At 41.5% G+C, this 19,540-nt stretch overlaps 1 protein-coding gene across 1 annotated transcript in view; it reads right to left on the bottom strand.

The window, feature by feature from the left end:
- Capn13 (calpain 13) overlaps positions 1 to 13,902 on the bottom strand; it is an 86,129-nt gene extending 72,227 nt beyond the window's left edge. Inside the window, exon 1 of the mRNA XM_021150095.3 lies at positions 13,711 to 13,902. Coding sequence (XP_021005754.1) covers positions 13,711 to 13,902 — 192 coding nt within the window. The remainder of the gene's footprint in view (positions 1 to 13,710) is intronic.
- Positions 13,903 to 19,540: the final 5,638 nt, after the last annotated feature.

The raw sequence follows: 19,540 nt of genomic DNA, 5'->3' as shown, positions 1-19,540 counted from the left end.
ACTTCAACACACCACTTTCACCAATGGACAGATCATGGAAACAGAAACTAAACAGGGACACAGTGAAACTAACAGAGGTTATGAAACAAATGGATCTGACAGATATCTACAAAACATTTTATCCTAAAACGAAAGGATATACCTTCTTCTCAGCACTTCAGGGTACCTTCTCCAAAATTGACCACATAATTGGTCACCAAACAAGCCTCAATATATACAAAAATATTGAAATTGTCCCATGCACCCTATCAGATCACCATGGACTAAGACTGATCTTCAATAACAAAATAAATAATAGAAAGCCAACACACACGTGGAAACTAAACAACACTCTTCTCAATGATACCTTGGTCAAGGAAGGAATAAAGAAAGAAATTAAGGACTTTCTGGAGTTTAATGAAAATGATGCCACAACATACCCAAACTTATGGGACACACTGAAAGCATTTCTAAGAGGAAAACTCATAGCTCTGAGTGCCTCCAAAAAGAAACTAGAGAGAGCACACATTAGCAGCTTGACAACACACCTAAAAGCTCTAGAACGAAAGGAAGCAAATTCACCCAAGAGGAGTAGACGGCAAGAAATAATCAAACTCAGGGGTGAAATCAACCAAGTGGAAACAAGAAGAACAATTCAAAGAATCAACCAATCGAGGAGCTGGTTCTTTGAGAAAATCAACAAGATAGATAAACCCTTAGCCAGACTCACTAGAGGGCATAGGGAAAGTACTCTAATTAACAAAATCAGAAATGAAAAGGGAGCCATAACAACAGACCCTGAAGAAATCCAAAACACCATCAGATCCTTCTACAAAAGGCTATACTCAACAAAACTGGAGAACCTGGATAAAATGGAGAAGTTTCTAGACAGATACCAGGTACCAAAGTTAAATCAAGATCAGGTTAATGATCTAAACAGTCCCATATCCCCTAAAGAAATAGAAGCAGTCATTAATAGTCTCCCAACCAAGAAAAGCCCAGGACCAGATGGGTTTAGTGCAGAGTTCTATCAAACCTTCAAAGAAGAACTAATCCCAGTTCTTCACAAACTATTCCACAAAATAGAATCAGAAGGTACTCTACCCAACTCATTCTATGAAGCCACAATTACTCTGATACCTAAACCACATAAAGACCCAACAAAAATAGAGAACTTCAGACCAATTTCCCTTATGAATATTGATGCTAAAATCCTCAATAACCGAATCCTTGAATTCGGTTCTCGCTAACCGAATTCAAGAACACATCAGAACAATCATCCATCCTGACCAAATAGGATTCATCCCAGGGATGCAAGGATGGTTCAATATACGAAAATCCATCAATGTAATCCAATATATAAACAAACTCAAAGACAAAAACCACATGATCATCTCATTAGATGCTGAAAAAGCATTTGACAAAATCCAACACCCATTCATGATAAAAGTCTTGGAAAGATCAGGAATTCAAGGCCCATACCTAACCATGATAAAAGCAATATACAGCAAACCAGTAGCCAACATCAAAGTAAATGGTGAGAAGCTGGAAGCAATCCCACTAAAATCAGGGACTAGACAAGGCTGCCCACTCTCTCCCTTCCTATTCAACATTGTACTTGAAGTTCTAGCCAGAGCAATTAGACAACAAAAGGAGATCAAGGGGATACAAATTGGAAAAGAAGAAGCCAAATATCGCTTTTTGCAGATGATATGATAGTATACATAAGTGACCCTAAAAATTCCACCAGAGAACTCCTAAGCCTGATAAATAGCTTCGGTGAAGTAGCTGGATATAAAATTAACTCAAGCAAGTCAATGGTCTTTCTGTACACAAAGGATAAACAAGCAGAGAACAAATTAGGGAAACAACACCCTTCTCAATATTCACAAACAATATAAAATACCTTGGCGTGACTCTAACTAAGGAAGTGAAAGATCTGTATGACAAGGACTTCAAGTCCCTGAAGAAAGAAATTAAAGAAGATCTCAGAAGATGGAAAAACCTCCCATGCTCATGGATTGGCAGGATCAACATTGTAAAAATGGCTATCTTGCCAAAAGCAATCTACAGATTCAATGCAATCCCCATCAAAATTCCAACTCAATTCTTCAACGAATTGGAAAGGGCAATCTGCAAATTCATCTGGAACAACAAAAAACCTAGAATAGCAAAAACTCTTCTCAAGGATAAAAGAACCTCTGGAGGAATCACCATGCCTGACCTAAAGCTGTACTACAGAGCAATTGTGATAAAAACTGCATGGTACTGGTATAACGACAGACAAGTAGACCAATGGAACAGAATTGAAGACCCTGATATCAACCCCCATACCTATGGTCACTTGATCTTTGACAAGGGAGCAAAAACCATCCAGTGGAAAAAAGACAGCATTTTCAACAAATGGTGCTGGCACAACTGGCGGCTATCATGTAGAAGAATGCGAATTGATCCATTCCTATCTCCTTGTACCAAGGTCAAATCTAAGTGGATTAAGGAACTCCACATAAAACCAGAGACACTGAAACTTACAGAGGAGAAAGTAGGGAAAAGCCTCGAAGATATGTGTACAGGGGAAAAATTCCTGAATAGAACAGCAAAGGCTTGCGCTGTAAGATCGAGAATAGATAAATGGGACCTCATAAAGTTGCAAAGCTTCTGCAAGGCAAAAGACACCGTCAATAAGACAAAAAGACCACCAACAGATTGGGAAAGGATCTTTACCTATCCTAAATCAGATAGGGGACTAATATCCAATATATATAAGGAACTCAAGAAGGTGGACTCCAGAAAATCAAATAACCCCGTTAAAAAATGGGGCTCAGAACTGAACAAAGAATTCTCACCTGAGGAATACCGAATGGCAGAGAAGCACCTGAAAAAATGTTCAACATCCTTAATCATCAGGGAAATGCAAATCAAAACAACCCTGAGATTCCACCTCACACCAGTCAGAATGGCTAAGATCAAAAATTCAGGTGACAGCAGATGCTGGTGAGGATGTGGAGAAAGAGGAACACTCCTTCATTGTTTGTGGGATTGCAAGCTGGTACAACCACTCTGGAAATCAGTTTGGTGGTTCCTCAGAAAATTGGACATAATACTACCAGAGGATCCCGCAATACCTCTCCTGGGCATATATCCAGAAGATGTTCCAACCGGTAAGAAGGACACATGCTCCACTATGTTCATAGCAGCCTTATTTATAATAGCCAGAAGCTGGAAAGAACCCAGATGCCCCTCAACAGAGGAATGGATACAGAAAATGTGGTACATTTACACAATGGAGTACTACTCAGCTATTAAAAGGAATGAATTTATGAAATTCCTAGGCAAATGGATGGATCTGGAGGGCATCATTCTGAGTGAGGTAACATATTCACAAAGGAACTCACACAATATGTACTCACTGATAAGTGGATATTAGCCCAAAAACTTAGGATACCCAAGATATAAGATACAATTTGTTAAACGCATGAAACTCAAGAAGAACGAAGACCAAAGTGTGGACACTGTGCCCCTTCTTGGAATTGGGAACAAAACACCCATGGAAAGAGTTACAGAGATAAAGTTTGGAGCTGTGAAGAAAGGATGGACCATCTAAAGACTTCCATATCCAGGGATCCATCCCATAATCAGCTTCCAAACACTGACACCATTGCATACACTAGCAAGATTTTGCTGAAAGGACCCAGATATAGCTGTCTCTTGTGAGACAATGCCGGGGCCTAGCAAACACAGAAGTGGATGCTCACAGTCAGCTATTGGATGGATCACAGGGCCCCCAATGGAGGAGCTAGAGAAAGTACCCAAGGAGGTAAAGGGAAGTGCAACCCCATAGGTGGATCATTATTATGAACTAACCAGTACCCCAGAGCTCTTGTCTCTAGCTGCATTTGTATCAAAAGATGGCCTAGTAGGCCATCACTGGAAAGAGAGGCCCATTGGACTTGCCAACTTTATATGCCCCAGTACAGGGGAATGCCAGGGCCAAGGGGTGGGTGTGGGTGGGTGGGGGACTGGGGGGGGAGTGTATTGGGGACTTTTTGGAAAGCATTGGAAATGTAATTGAGGAAATTACCTAATTAAAAAAAAACCACAGAATCTATAGAACAATGAAAGAATACTAAGAGAAAAAACGCCAGTTAATGTACAAAGGCAGACCTACTAGAATGGCACCCAATGTCTCAACAGACACTCTAAAAGCTATCTATCCATAAATCTGGGCCTACAAAAAAATACTAAAAGGAAAACTCGAACTAAGGAAGGATAACTGCACCCAAGAAAACATAGGAAAATAAGTAATCCCATACCAGCAAAAAAATCACACACACATACTCATACACTCATGCTAACTTCAGAATAACAGGAAATAACACTCACTGTTCATTAATGTATTAATATCTAATAAAATAGACTTTCAACCAAAATTAATCAAAAGAGACAGGGAAGGGCACATCATACTCATCAAAGGAAAAATCTACCAAGATGATAACTCAATTCTGAACATCTATGCCCTAACCACAATCACTCACATTTGTAAAAGGAACATTGCTAAATCTTGTTAAATTGCACATCAAACCCCACACATTAATAGTGCAAGACTTCAAAACCCCACTCTCACCCATTGACGGATATCCAGACAAAAACTAAACAGAGAAACAATGAAACTAATACACATTATGAATCAAATGGTCTTAACAGATATGTATAAAATATTTCACCCAAGCACAAAAGAATATACCTTCTTCTCAGCACCTCATGGATCCCTCTCCAAAATTTGACCATATAGTCTGTCACAAAGCAAACTTCAACAGATACAAGAAAACTGAAATAACACCTTGTATCTTATCAGACCACCATGGACTGAACTGTTAATTGAAGCTGGACTTCAATAACAGAAGCACTGGAAAGGCTACACACTCTCAGAAATTCAACAACTCTCTACTTAATGACCTCTGGGTCAGGGAATAAAGAAAGAAAGAAATTAAAGACTTTCTAGAATTCGGTGAAAATGAAGGCACAACATACCCAAATTTATGAGACACAATGAAAGTAGTCTTAAGAAGAAAGTTCATAGCTCCAAATGCATCCATAAAGAAATTAGAAAGGCCAAACACAGAAGTGGATGCTCACAGTCAGCTATTGGATGGATCACAGGGCCCCCAATGGAGGAGCTAGAGAAAGCACCCAAGGAGCTAAAGGGGTCTGCAACCCTATAGGTGGAACAACAATATGAACTAACCAGTACCCCCCTCGGAGCTCGTGTCTCTAGCTGCATATGAATCAGAAGATGGCCTAGTCGGCCATCAGTGGAAAGAGAGGCCCATTGGTCGTGCAAACTTTATATGCCTCAGTACAGGTGAACGACAGGGCCAAGAAGTGGGAGTGGGTGGGTGGGGGAGTGGGTGGGGGAGCATGTGGGGAACTTTTGGGATAGCACTGGAAATGTAAATGAAATAAATACCCAATAAAAAAAGAACATTAAAAAAAAAGAAATTAGAAAGGTTTTACATCAGTAATTTAAAAGTACACCTGAAAGCTCTAGAAAAGTACAAAAGAAGCAAGCACGAAGAAAATAATACAAAGAAGCAACAAAGTCAAGAGCTGGTTCTTTGCCAAAGTCAACAAGTTAGACCAACCTTTAGCCAAACTAACCAAGAGACTGAGAGACAGTATCCAAATAAACAAAATCAATAATGAAAAGAGAGACAAGACAACAGACACTGAAGAAGTTAAAACAATCATTTGGTCTTACTTCAAAAATCTGTAGTCCATAAAACTGGAAAATCTTAATGAAATGTTTGGAGAAGTGGACTGTGAGAGGTAGCCTGGTCCTCAGGTGAGCTAAAGCCAGAAGCCCCGGAGACTTTGAAGGGATGGTAGGAGCTTTGCCTGCTCCCAGACATCAGGCCCCTGTCAATAGGGGCAGCTCCCCATAGATTTGTCACCATTAGTCACATAAGTGCAACTTCCCAAGCCCACCACATGTAGATGAGGCATCCCTAACATCTCAGACCAAGACAATAGGAAAAGGATATTACCTGTGGTCACCTAAACTCAAGACAGCTCTATTCTAATGATGTACCTAGAGGCCTGGAGGGCTTAGCAAAGCTTTCCTTCCCAGACATTCCTCCCTGAAAAAAGGTATTTAATCTTGGGCCCACACTAAGAAGTCATCCATTTTTCACCATGACAATAAATGATTTGGAACTAGAGACTGTCTCTTCATGCAGATCTGCTGTGGGGAGCCATGGAGAAGGCCTTTGCCTACAGAGCCACTGTTTAATCTCCTGTAGAAGGCCTCTCTATACTCATAGCCACAGCCACCATCAGGGATCAGCTGGAGCCCTTCCTCCCCACTCCCCACCCAGTCAACAGGCCCAGATTCCATTCTCAGCCCTTGCCCTACAGTTCTTGCTGTCCCAAGATTTAGACTGTGCTTTCCCACCCCTGAGAGGTGCCTTGGCACTCCTCTAAATCCCAGCACCTGCCCAGCATGGCAAGGGGTAAGCACAGTCAAACTCCCGCCTCCCCAAGATGCTGTGCCCTGTGGCAGAGCAGATGCAGGACCCACAACCCTACAGAAATAGAAGATCAAGTAAATTATCTAAACAGCCCCATAACCCCTAAAGAAATAGAAGCAGTCATTAAAAGCATCCCAATCAAAAAAAGAAAAAAGAAAAAAGAAAAAGAAAAAAAGAAGAAGAGAAGAAGCCCAGGATCAGAAGCCCAGGGTCAGATGGTTTTGGTGCAGAATTTTACCAGACATTTAAAGAAGAGCTAATTCCAATATTCCTCAAACTATTCCACAAAACAGAAACAGAAGGAACACTGCCAAACTCATTCTATGAGGCACAGTCCCCCTGTTATCTAAACCTCATAAAGACTCAACAAGAGAGAGAAAGAGAGAGAGAGAGAGAGAGAGAGAGAGAGAGAGAGAGAGAGAGAGAGAGAGAGAGAGAGAGAGAGCTTCAGACTAATGCCTCTTATGAACATTGATGCAAAAATACTCGATAAAATGCTCACAACTGAATCCAAGAACACATCAAAGACATCCATCAAAATCAGGTAGGCATCATCCCAGGGATGCAGGGATGGTTCAGTATATGAAAGTCTGTCAACATAATCCACCATATAAACAAACTGAAAGAAAAACAATCACATGATTATCTCATTAGATGCAGAAAAAGCCTTTGATAAAATCCAACACCCCTTCATGATAAAGGTACTAGAGAAATCCGTGATGCAGGGCACATATCTGAACATAATAAACCCAATATTTAGTAAGTCAATAGTCAACATCAATCTAAATGGAGAGAAACTTAAAACATTTCCACTAAAATCAGGGACAAGAATAGGCTGTCCATTCTCTCCCTATCTATTCAATATAGTTCTTGAAGTTCTAGCCAGAGCAATAAAATATCTAAAGGAGATCAAGGGGATGCAAATTGGAAAGGAAGAAGTTCAAGAATCGCTATTGGTGGAGTGTATGATAGTATACACATGTGACCTCAAAAATTTTACCAGAGACCTCCTATAACTTATAAACATTTTCAGCAAAGTGGCAGGGTATAAAATTAACTCAAAGAAATCAGTAGCCCTTCTTTATACAAATGATAAATGAGCCAAGAAAGAAATTAGGGAAACAAAACCGTTTAAAATAGCCATGACAGAAACTGGAAACAACATAGATGTCTCTCAACTGAAGAATGGATAAAGAAAATGTGGCACATCTACACAATGGAATACTATTCAGTTATTAAAAACCAAGATATCATGAATTTTGCAGGCAAATGGATGGAACTTGAGAGTACCATATTGAGTGAGGTAACCCAGTCACCAAAGGACATACATGGTATATACTCATAAGTATATATTAGCCACAAAATACTCTACAGACCCAAAGAAGCTAAACAAGAATGAAGGCCCAAGCAAGAAAACTTGAATCTCACTTAGAAGGAGGAATAAAATAACCATAAGAGGCAGATGAATAGAGGGAACTAGGAGGGAGGGGTAGTGGGGATGGAAATTCGAGATTCAGGATCAGGGGGGAGGAAGGATATGAGAGATGGATAGATGGCCATGAAAATGAATGGAAATCTTCATCCTTCAGGGGTGAGGTGGTGGGGGGCATCTCCAGGCTGAGACATGGCCTGGAGCAAGGAAGGTGCCCAAGAATCAATGAGGGTGATCTTAGCTGTGATTCATTACATTGGGAATATGGACCCTGAAGAGGCCGAGGTGGCCTCTTACAGGAGGTCTGTAACCAGACAGGAATCCCAGTGGAGTGATAGAAACACCAACCTACCTACAAAACTTTCAACCCAAAATTTATCCTGTCTATGAGTAATGCAGGCACAGGGGATGGAGCAGAGGCTGAGGGATGGCCAACTAACTATCCCAACTTGAAACCAATCCCATGGGCAAACACCAACTCCCAACACTATTAATGCTATTCTGTTATGCTTGCATACAGGGGTGTGTTGCTCTCTGAGAGGCTCCATCCAGCAGCTGACTCAGACAGATACAGACACCTAGAGTCAAACAGTGGATGGAGCTTGGGGATTCTTACTGAAGAATGGGAGGAAAGATTGTAGGCCTGAAGGGGATAGGACATCCACGGGAAGATCAACATACTCAACTAACCTAGACCCTTGGGGCTCTCAGAGTCTGAACTATCAACAGAAGAAAATACAGGAGCTGAACCTAGGCCTCCCCATTCATATATAGCAGATGTGCAACTTGATCTTCATGTGGGTCCTGAACAACTAGAGCCAGGGCTATCCCAGCTGTTGCTTGTATGTGGGATATGTCTTTATAGCTGGGCTGTCTTGTCGATGAAAAGAAAAGAAAGGAAAGAATATAGAAAAGTAGCTAGTTAGGGACAGAATAGACCTGAAGTGAATAGCCAACATCGTTTCCTAGAAAACAGTGGGACTGATTACATCAAAGGTAGCCACAGTACCTACAACTCCCTCATGCCTTGTGCTGGGCCTGAGAACTTTACCCCTCAATGAGAAAGGGAGGGTGAGAAAGGGCACTGTGATGATCCTCATGTTGTACATCTGGCTTCCCAGAGAAAAGGCCCATACAGAACATGTGTTAACTATGGCTGAGAAAGAGCAAGCTCCGGCCTGGGAAAGTCCCAGATTAGCAAGTGGCCTTGGCCAGCCAGGGCAGTGGGAGAAGCGCTTGTGATAAGATCCTAGAACAGATCTGTGCTGAACTACCACATGATGGTGACTCAGAATCAGCTGGCAGCTTTGTAGACCTGAAGCTGTGGAGCCTGGCTTTCCACACCTATGAATCAGTAGGTCAGTCAGAGGTAGCAGTCAAGATCAAAAGTAACCCTGTGGTAACTCTGAGGGCCAGCATGGGCAAGGAATCAGGCTCAGAGGAGTTTAGTGGTATGTTCCAGGTCAGCTTGTCATGCGAGTCTCTCTTCTCCTCCCAATACCCTAGTAGTTACAGTCTTTCCCAGCTTGAAGAATGTGATTCTGTGAGACAGACAGAATCTTTGAGGCTCAGAAATGTTAGGTATGCTGAAGGAAGTTGTAGTAGTTAATATATGACAATTGAACTGTATCACAGGGAGTCATTTATCTAGTAAGTATTCTCTCTGGGTGTGTCTGTCAAAGAAGGGGTGGGTGATATTCATATTTGAATTGGTGGACTCAGTAAATCAGTCTACCTTCCAAGTGTGGGTGGGAACATTCGAACTGATAAATCCATCAAGTGCCTGACTATAACAAAGGGGAGAAAGAATTTGTTCCCAGCTTGAGACTACAAAATGATTTTCTCCTGGTCCCAGACGGGAAATCACACTTATGGTTTTCCTGGCTCTCAGACCCCCCAGCATAAAACTTTCCTATGTCTCCAGGTGGAAGACTGCATATCATGGTATTACTTAGCATCTATAACTTTGTAATCAATACTTTGTAATAAATTTCTCCTTATAAATTCATCAACAGGTTATATATAGATATATTAATATACTTAAGCATATATTGTCAATATGGATATTGATAAATCTTCGAGACTGTGTAATTACATTAGTGCTACATAGATATGCACAATATAAGTATATATTATAAATTTTGTCATATATTTGGAAAATCTGAATAATACATAAGCCACCAATAAATCATCAAACTAAGTAACTGTTAAATTAAGTAATCATAATGACATAGGTCTAGGCCCTTTCTCCAAGTCAGGTTTGGGTACTCTCTGTTATATGAGGAATGTGGGAAACCCATGTAATGCAAATCTTGGGAAACATGCTACCAGAAGTGGCACCATGAAAGTAACTGTTCTCCTCCCTCTTTAGAGGTATCATCCCTGTATAAGAGCATTTGCCTCACAGTATTTTCTTTGAAGACTTCTCATGAATTCCCACACAAAGTACTGGTCTTGTGTAAGAGAATGTGAATAGTAAAACATTACCTTTTCACATCTGTGACTAAAATACCTGGGGAAAACTTAGAAGAGGAAGGGTTTACTTTGGAACAGTTTGGGAAGCTGGCTTATTGGTACCCTTAGTACTAGTATCATGTAGTGACAAGGGTGATGGGGGAGGTGGACAGGGAGCAGAGAACAGCAATGTGGAGAGCCGTGCCGCGAGCAATCGCCATTATAAGATGGCGCTGGCCTCCGTTGTGCCTAACTAGTAAACAAGCCTTGTATGCAGGTGCGAGAGTGAACTCACGCCTAGTCACTGCCCATCTTGGGGCGTAGTAATGGGGTGATGGGCGAGCAACAAATCAGGAGCTGACACTCCACATCGGGTGCTGAAACGCCATGGCTGAGGGCTATATAAGCGACCCCATTTTCCGGGGTCTGGGTCTTCCCTCCTGAAGAAGCAATAAAGCTTTTTGCTGCAGAAGATTCTGGTTGTCCGAGTGTGTTCTTGCCAGCGAGAACGATAGCTTGGGACACAGCAAGGCACTGGAGACCAGGTATAAAATTCAAAGGCATGTCCCTCAGTGACCTGCTTCCTCCTACTAAGCCCTGCCCCCTAACATTTCCAGAATCCTCCAAAATACTGCTGTCAGCTAGAGATGAAGCATTCAGCAGCACCCAAGCCTCTGGGAACATTTGATGTTCAGTCTGCAACACTTAGACTCATCATCTTGTCACACAGCCCTTCCAGATGGTGACTAGGCTTTTCTTTGGACAGGTGGCAATATACTTCCTTTCTTATTTTTCTGAGAGAATTCTGATGTGTTAGCATCACAGATTTCTTTTTTTTTTTTGGCTCAATAGCAATTAGATGTTGGCATAATTACGCTGGTACCTTCTGTCACCTATTACATGATAGAACATCCTCACAATTTATCTTGGGCAACCAAAAGCCAAGAATATAACACATAACATAAGGTCACAATGACACCTTATAGGGGACAATATATTGTGAGGTCACGCATTTAGGTATTCAGTTGTCTAGCTGTGTGACTTCAGACTGGCCATTCTTCTGTTTCTCAATTTTATATGATAGAATCGGATTAATGATCCTTCCTCATGATAGTTTAAAAAATCTTTCAAAGAGTTTAAAACCATAATACTGTGTGTGTCTTGGCCTTACTCTGAGGCCTGGGCCAGGTTAGTTGTGGCTCTTGCATGCAGGGCCTTTCATGTAGTTGCATCTGCAAGCTACAGTAGTCACTGATAACACAGTAGTGAAGAAGTATATACCCAGGTTTTCTCTTTGCTAGCCTAGGTGGGAAATCAGTCAACAAAAGGTTTCTCATTTGTACACATGAGCTTGAAACCTGAACAGGTCATCTGTAGACAGTCCGTTACTCACGCCTGCATTTATTTATTTCTCTAAATTCTAACAAAAGCCTTATTAGGCAGGAGAGTTTGTGTGGGTAAAAGTGTAGCACGTAGCCTTGGGAGTCTTGATCTACCTCCTGGGTCTGTCTCTCCTTCTCTTCCTAACCATGTTCCTTCAGTCAAGCTGCATGACCTGTCCTAACCTGTTTTCTTTCTTGTGACATTAAAAATCATAAATGCTGCAAGTAAGATAAGGTTTTAGAAACTATTATATAAACACCAGTATTGCTAAATTTGGAAAGGCACACATTAAAAAATATATTTGAGAATATATGCTGAAATGAACAGTGGCTAGAGTATTGGTAAGTCCCAGGGTGTGAAGCATGACGGGAAAAAATGAACATGGCTTCTAGCTGCCTTTACTTTGGATTACTGGTCTGAGTCTGTATGAGTTATTTCTACTTGCTGTAGTTTCTCCTTGCTCCCCAGGTTGTGATTCTGATGGAATTAGATAATTAGACACTCTCAGCCCTTTCTAAACAGGAGTGTTATAAATGTCTCAACACTAAAAAATAAGGACTCACATAGACTACTCAGCACCTTGTGAGGGAAACAAAAATATTTTCTAAATGAATCTCATCTTTCAAAATAACAGAGGAGGGAAAGTGACCCTTCAGAATTTCTTTAAATAGATTTTTTCACCTCCTTAGGTGGTAAAGACGAAAGAAGAGAGCCATGACTGAGGACCTACTGCAAAGGGCCAATGGGACCAACCACACAAGACTTAATAATGCATCCAGCTCTCTTGAACTAGCATTGAAAACCTACCTAGTTTCCCTTGTTCCTTTTCTTCTCTAGAGATATGACTATCCCAGCTAATTCAAGAGCTTTTTCCCTTCAGAGCTCGGTATTTTGAGTTCTCTTTCCCATGTGTGTAACTAAAATTATTATTTGCATAGTTTTGGACAAGACAAATACTCCATGCTTTCCAGGGCGTCACCAGAAACCACCATCTGTACAACCCAGTCTGGTGCTACTCAATATGCCTAGTTCCGTACTCAGCACGTAAGCAGTACCTGAGAACTGTTCTTGCTAGCCTTTGTACTAGTTTCTTGTTTTGGGCTGGGCTCGCAGCTCTGGAGGCATGGGGAGGAAGCATCAGGCACCCTGAAGCATTTGCCCTTTAGCTCCTTTACACTTATAAGAGTCCCAAGGAGACCATGGGAAACTTCAGTCCACTGCAATGTTCCCTACCGAGCTTCATGCTTCGGAACTGAGATAGTTCTAGAAGCCAGCAGGGCTCACCTTGCTGCAAGGTAGCGTTAGTAGCCATTTTCTGAGGTGCGGAGGTCAGGGCGATTCAAATGGCACCCTGCATGACCACCCTGAAGTCACAGGTGTCTGTGATGTCTGAAGTCCTTTTATGAATAGCCAAGCCTTTTATAAAACTAAGAATGTGATTATAAGAGAGAGAGACAGAGCAATTATTTAAATTCATCCTGTAGTATAAATGACTGACATGATATATTCCTTTTGAGTAAATTCTGGTGGGTAAGAAGAAAGGAACATAAAGACACTGACACCTGAAGAGAATAAAGGGCGACAGACTGATAGATGGGTTCAATTAAGGAGGCGGAGAGACCCTAGAGACCAACCAGCACAGCCTCCATAACCATGACATGCCATTTTCCCAGTCATAGGACTGAGATGTTTTAATCTAGCTGCGGTCATTATCAGAACTGTGTTAGAAGCCATGGTTCAGGCTCTGCCTCTGAGCACAGAGCTCTCCCATTTCTTGGACTGGATGTAAGACTGCAGCAGAGAAACCAGATGGATCTTATTTTTTCTTTCCTGTTAGGTATGAGGCTGGACCACTGTCTTTTCTCAAGGAGATGCCATGGTGGACAGCCTCCAGATTTGCAGAGCTTGCTATGGCCTTAGATGGGGCTCACTCACCTTTGAAGTTGGTCGTTTCCACTCCAATTTTGAAAGGTGCTTCCCCCTGAGCAGCTTCTCGCCTATGGAAGATGCCGCAGCAGGGAATGTATCATCTATAAACAGCTGACCCCTCCTCAGGCAATGATCCCGTAAGGTCCTGAAGTCCTGATTCTTGAACTTGACCACGGAGGTCTCTGCATCATGTGCCATGACTAGCTCTAGAAAGATGTCTGAAGTCCTTTCTTTCTGTTGAGAGAAAGGAAAATGATTAGTGCCAGAACATTCTGATGCCTCCCACTTCTATCAGATCTGAGACTAAGATCTCTGCTATGCCTGACATAGAGCCCCTGGGTGGGAAAACCTCAAGTAAAATTTAATATCCGTACTTCTTGTTCGTGTTCAGCTTGGTGTACTGAATTAGCTTCTCCGTGTGTTCTCATGTGCATCAGAGACTCTGAGGGTATTTGTCCATTTAATGAACATTTATTGAGCACTGACCTTGTGCCATGTACTCTTCTGAATGTTGGCAATCCAAAGATAAATACATCATGACCTTTATCCCGAGGGGCTCATTACCAAGTGAGGAAGATGAATTAGACATTTCAACAACCAGCTATCATTCAACAGACACTGCTCAATTAAAAATGTGTACAAAGCCCATGGCTGTAAGGAGGAGATGCTAGAACTCTCCTGACAGTCTGGGAGGACATTCCCATAGGTGGTGACATTTGAATCAGGCCTTGAAGGGAGAATTTACCAGCAGCAGAAATGTTGGGTAATTTTTAAAGTGGTTGTAGCTGCCCCAGGCAGCAAGTGCACGCGGGCCCCAGAAACCGGCTTGTGAAGTCATAGGGTGTACGAGAGTAGGAAGTAACTTGGAAGGTTTAGTGGGGTTTAGTTGGGGCTGGAATAGTTAAGTACTGGGGGAAATGGCTAGAAAAGTAGATTGGCAAAAGTCAAAATACGTTTTTTTTTTTTCATTTGTTTTCTTTGTTTGAGGTTTTGACAACCACCTGCAAGAATGTATGTGCATGTGTGTGTGTGTTGGCATATATGCTGTATTCTGATAGCATCTGTAGATAAAGTAGGTGGCCAGATGAAGGTGAGAATTCATGCAGACTGGAGGAGGTTGGAGGCCACTGCATCTGTCCTTGGGAGAGATAGTGTTGGAGCATTAGTGGAGAAGACAGTAGAGGGTTGACAAAGCCCAGGGCTGTTTTACAGGCAGAACCTAGACAATTAGATGATGAATTGGACAAGGAGGAGAGGGGATGTGGTGTCATGAATGGCCACATGGGTTTTGCCAGCTACATCCTGGATGTAAAATACTGAACTAGCACCGGTGTCTAGGAACCAATCTATCTACCTAAATGGGTTGATTGTACCAAACTTAAAGGGTTTGTGATGGTATTACATAAGATTTGGTCCAACCAAGAAGTTGGTATACAGTAGGGGTTCATTAAATGCCATCTAACTTTCTTGAAACATTGTCAATAAAGGTTTAGGGTTCTTGTCCAGGAAACTATGCAGGTATAACTGATGCAACCCCACCACACAGACCTCCAACCTTCCTTTTGTGAAGCTAGCCTCCAATTCAGTCACAGATTCACCTTATTAGTGGGATATGACTAGCTCTTGCAAGTCTTAAAGTTCTGCTGTTGAAGCTTTTTTGACCAAGGTCTACTCAGGTTGGCACACAAGGTCCTGATGGCCACAGTTCCCATTCACTACTGTTTTACAGTGAAGAAATCCAGTGAAAGAGAATGAGAGAACATGGAGACCTAACTTATAAGGGAGAAACACGAACTGACAGCCACGACTTGTGAATCCTAGAAAAACATATGCAAACTTAAAATAACTTTGCAATTATCTTGCAGTTACTTGGTAGTGGTATGTGGCAAATTACCGAGATAGCACAAATTCTCAGCCAGAGTCTCACCACTTCAGTGTCATTGTTCCAGCACATTCGGAGGGAAATTGTACTTATAATTTTCTCCCACGTAAGATAGGAATAATTTACATTGGCATTATTAGACTGAGCTCTGTAAAACTAGCATTGTTACAGATTGAAAATAGTTAAATCTAGTCAGAGCCATATAGTTTAACCCGAGGTTAAAATAATGGTTAAATATAGGCAATTTGAGCTTTTTTTCAGTAGCATGATATATGTGTTTCTTCAATTTAGTTATTGGGGAAGAAAAAAAAAGACAGACCAAAATATTCTGTATGCCTCCGCATCTGCAATGAGGTTATCCAGAGAGCCCATAACAAATTAAATAACACTGACAGAGCTGAGGTAACAGCAAGCTATCATTCAAGAGCAGAAAAACAGTGATAGAAATTGCTTGTCAATTCAGGAGAATGGCAGTGACACCCAGTAATGAAGAGGTAGGGAATTGTGGGTTTGCCAACTGTGTGCGTGCTCAGAGACCAGGGAACCAACACAGCACTACCCAGCCTCCTGCCTCTCCATCAAACATTGAATTGGAGTGTGTGAGAAAGTCTAGCAGTGACCTAATTTTAGCTTATGAAAACCACACTGTAGTTACCCTTAATAACACAATTATGGGATTGTTAGTAAGGAGCTCATAATTGCATGTAAAAATTAAAGTTTAAAGGATTTAGTTTCATTTCTCTGTCTGAATCATTTGCAGATCTTCTAAGTGGGCGATAAGTCCCTGGCTCACTCTAGAGAGCCCCCAAGCCCACTCACTATTAGGTAGTGGGTTGGCCAGACTTTAGGCATGCCCATTTAAAAGTCACTGTCCTGATTTGTAAAATGGAGATCATTTTTTTACATGCATAACAGGGTCATTCTGGGACTCAGAAGAAACTGTGCTTATAGAATACATAACACCATTAGTGGTAAACAGAAAGCACTCGATGGGTAGCGTTATTACTACAATGGCCATTATCATTTGAGCATGAATGGGTTATGTAGTGGCCTGACATCTTCTATCTAAGACAAGGGACTTGCTTGTTCTCAAGGACAGGCTGGGGTCTGAGGGGTCTGACAGATGCAGGTTGGAGGGTGATCACACCTCTCCTATTTGTTCTGCACTCTTTGATCACTCGCTGGGCTGTCTAGTGTCACAGTGGCAGGTGGACATCTGCTGCTGGAGGACATAGGACACTCTGGAAAAGGATCTGTTTTTAAATCCCGTTTATTTAAAACAATATTTTTATTATTTCTTTGAGAGTTTCAAAGACTCTATTTTGATCATATTTCCCTCCTGTCTTCTCCCAGATCCACCTCTATCTCCTACTCATTCAATTCTGTATGCTCATTTTCTGTCCTTTGTGCTGAGTCCAGTGTGTGCTGCCCACACCCACTTGGGTGGGCCATCTCCTGCTGCATGATTGACTGACCAGAGGCTACACCCTTTGTGAAAACTGACTCTCCCTCTCCCGGCAGTATCAGTTGTCAATGGCACTGCACTCAGGGTAAGACTTTATGTCCACCTCTAGGGGAGAATCTTGATGGGTAACAGAAAGGACAGAGAAGGAGGTTCATTCAGCTAACACATAGGCACACTTGTATACACACATGTGTGCGTGCACACACACATGCTTCACACTTAGAGCATCTCCTCCTTTCCAAATTGTTCATCTGTAGAACTTGACAGTGTGTCTACTATTATGTCCAGAATGAACCTCAGAACCTCCTTTGTCACTTTGGGGTTTCTTTTCTTTCTTCTCTCCCCCAATTGCCCCACATTGTAAGAGGAAGCAAAACAAGAGAAGACTCAACTCCACTGTTCTGAGAAACAGAAAGTGCAAGGACTGAAAATCTTGCCTGATGCTCAGGGACAAGTTTGACTGGCTGTTGAGACTCTCTTGGGAGCAAGAAAAAATGGCACAAGAGAGGAAGATCAATGGTGGCATGAGTAGAAACTGAGAAATTGTGTAAGCCAATGAGTCAGGCTTCAGGAAGGTGTATGTGGGGGTGGGCACGAAACCTCCCCTTCTGCTGACCTTAACAGCTATGAATCAGGCTAGAGTCCAACCTTCTCTACACTCCTCTGCTGAGGGGGAGACTGTTTTAGTCATCTTGGGCTGCATAACAAAACGTCACACACTGGGCCCACCAGCAACAGATTTTATTGTCTTGATTCCATCTGGAGGCTAGACGAGAGGACCAGTTCTGTGTTCTTGATTCCTTTTTATACAAGGCCATGGTCTTTCATAACTAACTTCTTCCTTATGATTTCATCTCTAGACACTAGAGAGTACTAGGGGCTAGGTTACCTTCATATCAGTCTGGATGGGGTGGTAGGGAACTTAGATCAGTCGGCAGCAGTAGTTGGCTAACTCCAGTTTGATCCAACAGCTCTCCTGGCACTGATTGCATAATCTAAGAAGTTTGCATATCTGAAGTTACTGAGGGATATTAATTAGGACCTTGGGGTATAAGGGATGAATGTCAGTGGGCATAAAAAGGATTGGCCAAGCTGCATCTAACAGTACTGAGGATACAAACATTTGAATGAATGGAAAGATGGTAAGGTTTCTTTAATGGGAGATATACTTGTTATAACATGTAGCAACATAGCTAAGTCTTGAACTCATTATGTTGAGTGAAGGAAAGCAGCGCAAGAGAGCACACTCTGCAAGCGTGTATTTAACTAATGTGATTGTGGCAGAAAATGTTTGGAGGTCACACATCAATGGAGAGGTAACTGTGAATGCATTACAACTCTTGAGGGTGACACTGATGCTCGCCTTGAGTGTGGTGAGGACATCGCATGTGTCAATTCCATCAATGTTTGTAATTTAAATACGAACAGCTATGTGTAGGTTGTACCTAAAGTACTTAAAATTAGACTCGGTACACAGCGTATATAATCTCCATCCACTTCCTTTCTTATCCCACAAGTTAACAAATAATTGTGCTTCATTTCCCTCCCTGCCTCACATTAACCTACAATGTATACCACACTCTCTCCATTGACAATGGAAGTTCTTCTCTTTGCTTTAACGCAACGTTATGCCATAAATATGCTTAGCTTATCTTGTCCTAAGTGTCTCCCGGTTAGATCTCTCAGAGTGGAAGTTTTGGGTGTAGAATATGCACACATGCAGTCTAATTCAGCTATGTTATTTTCCAAGGAAGAGACTCCAGTGCTATACCTTCAGTGATTCTGAGTATTGACAAGCCTCTCATTAGTATCCGTCTCGTGTGAGCATATAGCAACTCCATGTGGTCTTAATTTGTTTCCCTGATTAGTGGTAAGATTGAACATTTTTCAATATATTTCTTCTCCATTTGTACTCTGTCCCCTGAGAAATGAATATTCATATCCTATGCACATTTATCCACTGGCTTGTCCTTCTCATTGATTTCTAGGACTTCTTTATCTTCTTGGCATATGCATCTTTGATTGGGTATATATGGTGTAAGTATCCTCAGCCAGGTTATGGCTTTATCTTCTTTCAGTGTCATTTGAAGAACATATCCATCTTCTAATTTACACAAACATATTAAAATATCAATTTGATTTTTATAAACTGAGCCAAATGTTAATAGTTGTGGGTATTTAATATAAAGAAATGGTGTGAGTTTCTTTCTTTTTAAAAGTTGATTTGTAATTAACACTATCATTTTTCTGATTTAAGGATCTTTATAGCTCTCTGGCATCTTTAACAAATCTGACGCATGAAAGAAGAAACCTGAAATACACTCAAGGGACATTTTGGGCATTTAGTAAATAATGTTGAAAGAAGAGGGCATCTGTGTGTGCACATGTGTGTGTATATGTGGTATGTGTGTATTTATGTGTGTGAGTGTTGTGTGTGTGGTATGTGTGTGTATGTAAGTACATGTGTAAGTACATGTGTGTATATGTGT

The sequence above is a fragment of the Mus caroli genome, unplaced genomic scaffold (assembly GCF_978045245.1).
Source record: "Mus caroli unplaced genomic scaffold, Mus_caroli_1 scaffold_18, whole genome shotgun sequence".
Classification (NCBI taxonomy): domain Eukaryota; kingdom Metazoa; phylum Chordata; class Mammalia; order Rodentia; family Muridae; genus Mus; species Mus caroli.
This window is presented reverse-complemented; position numbering and strand designations above follow the sequence as displayed.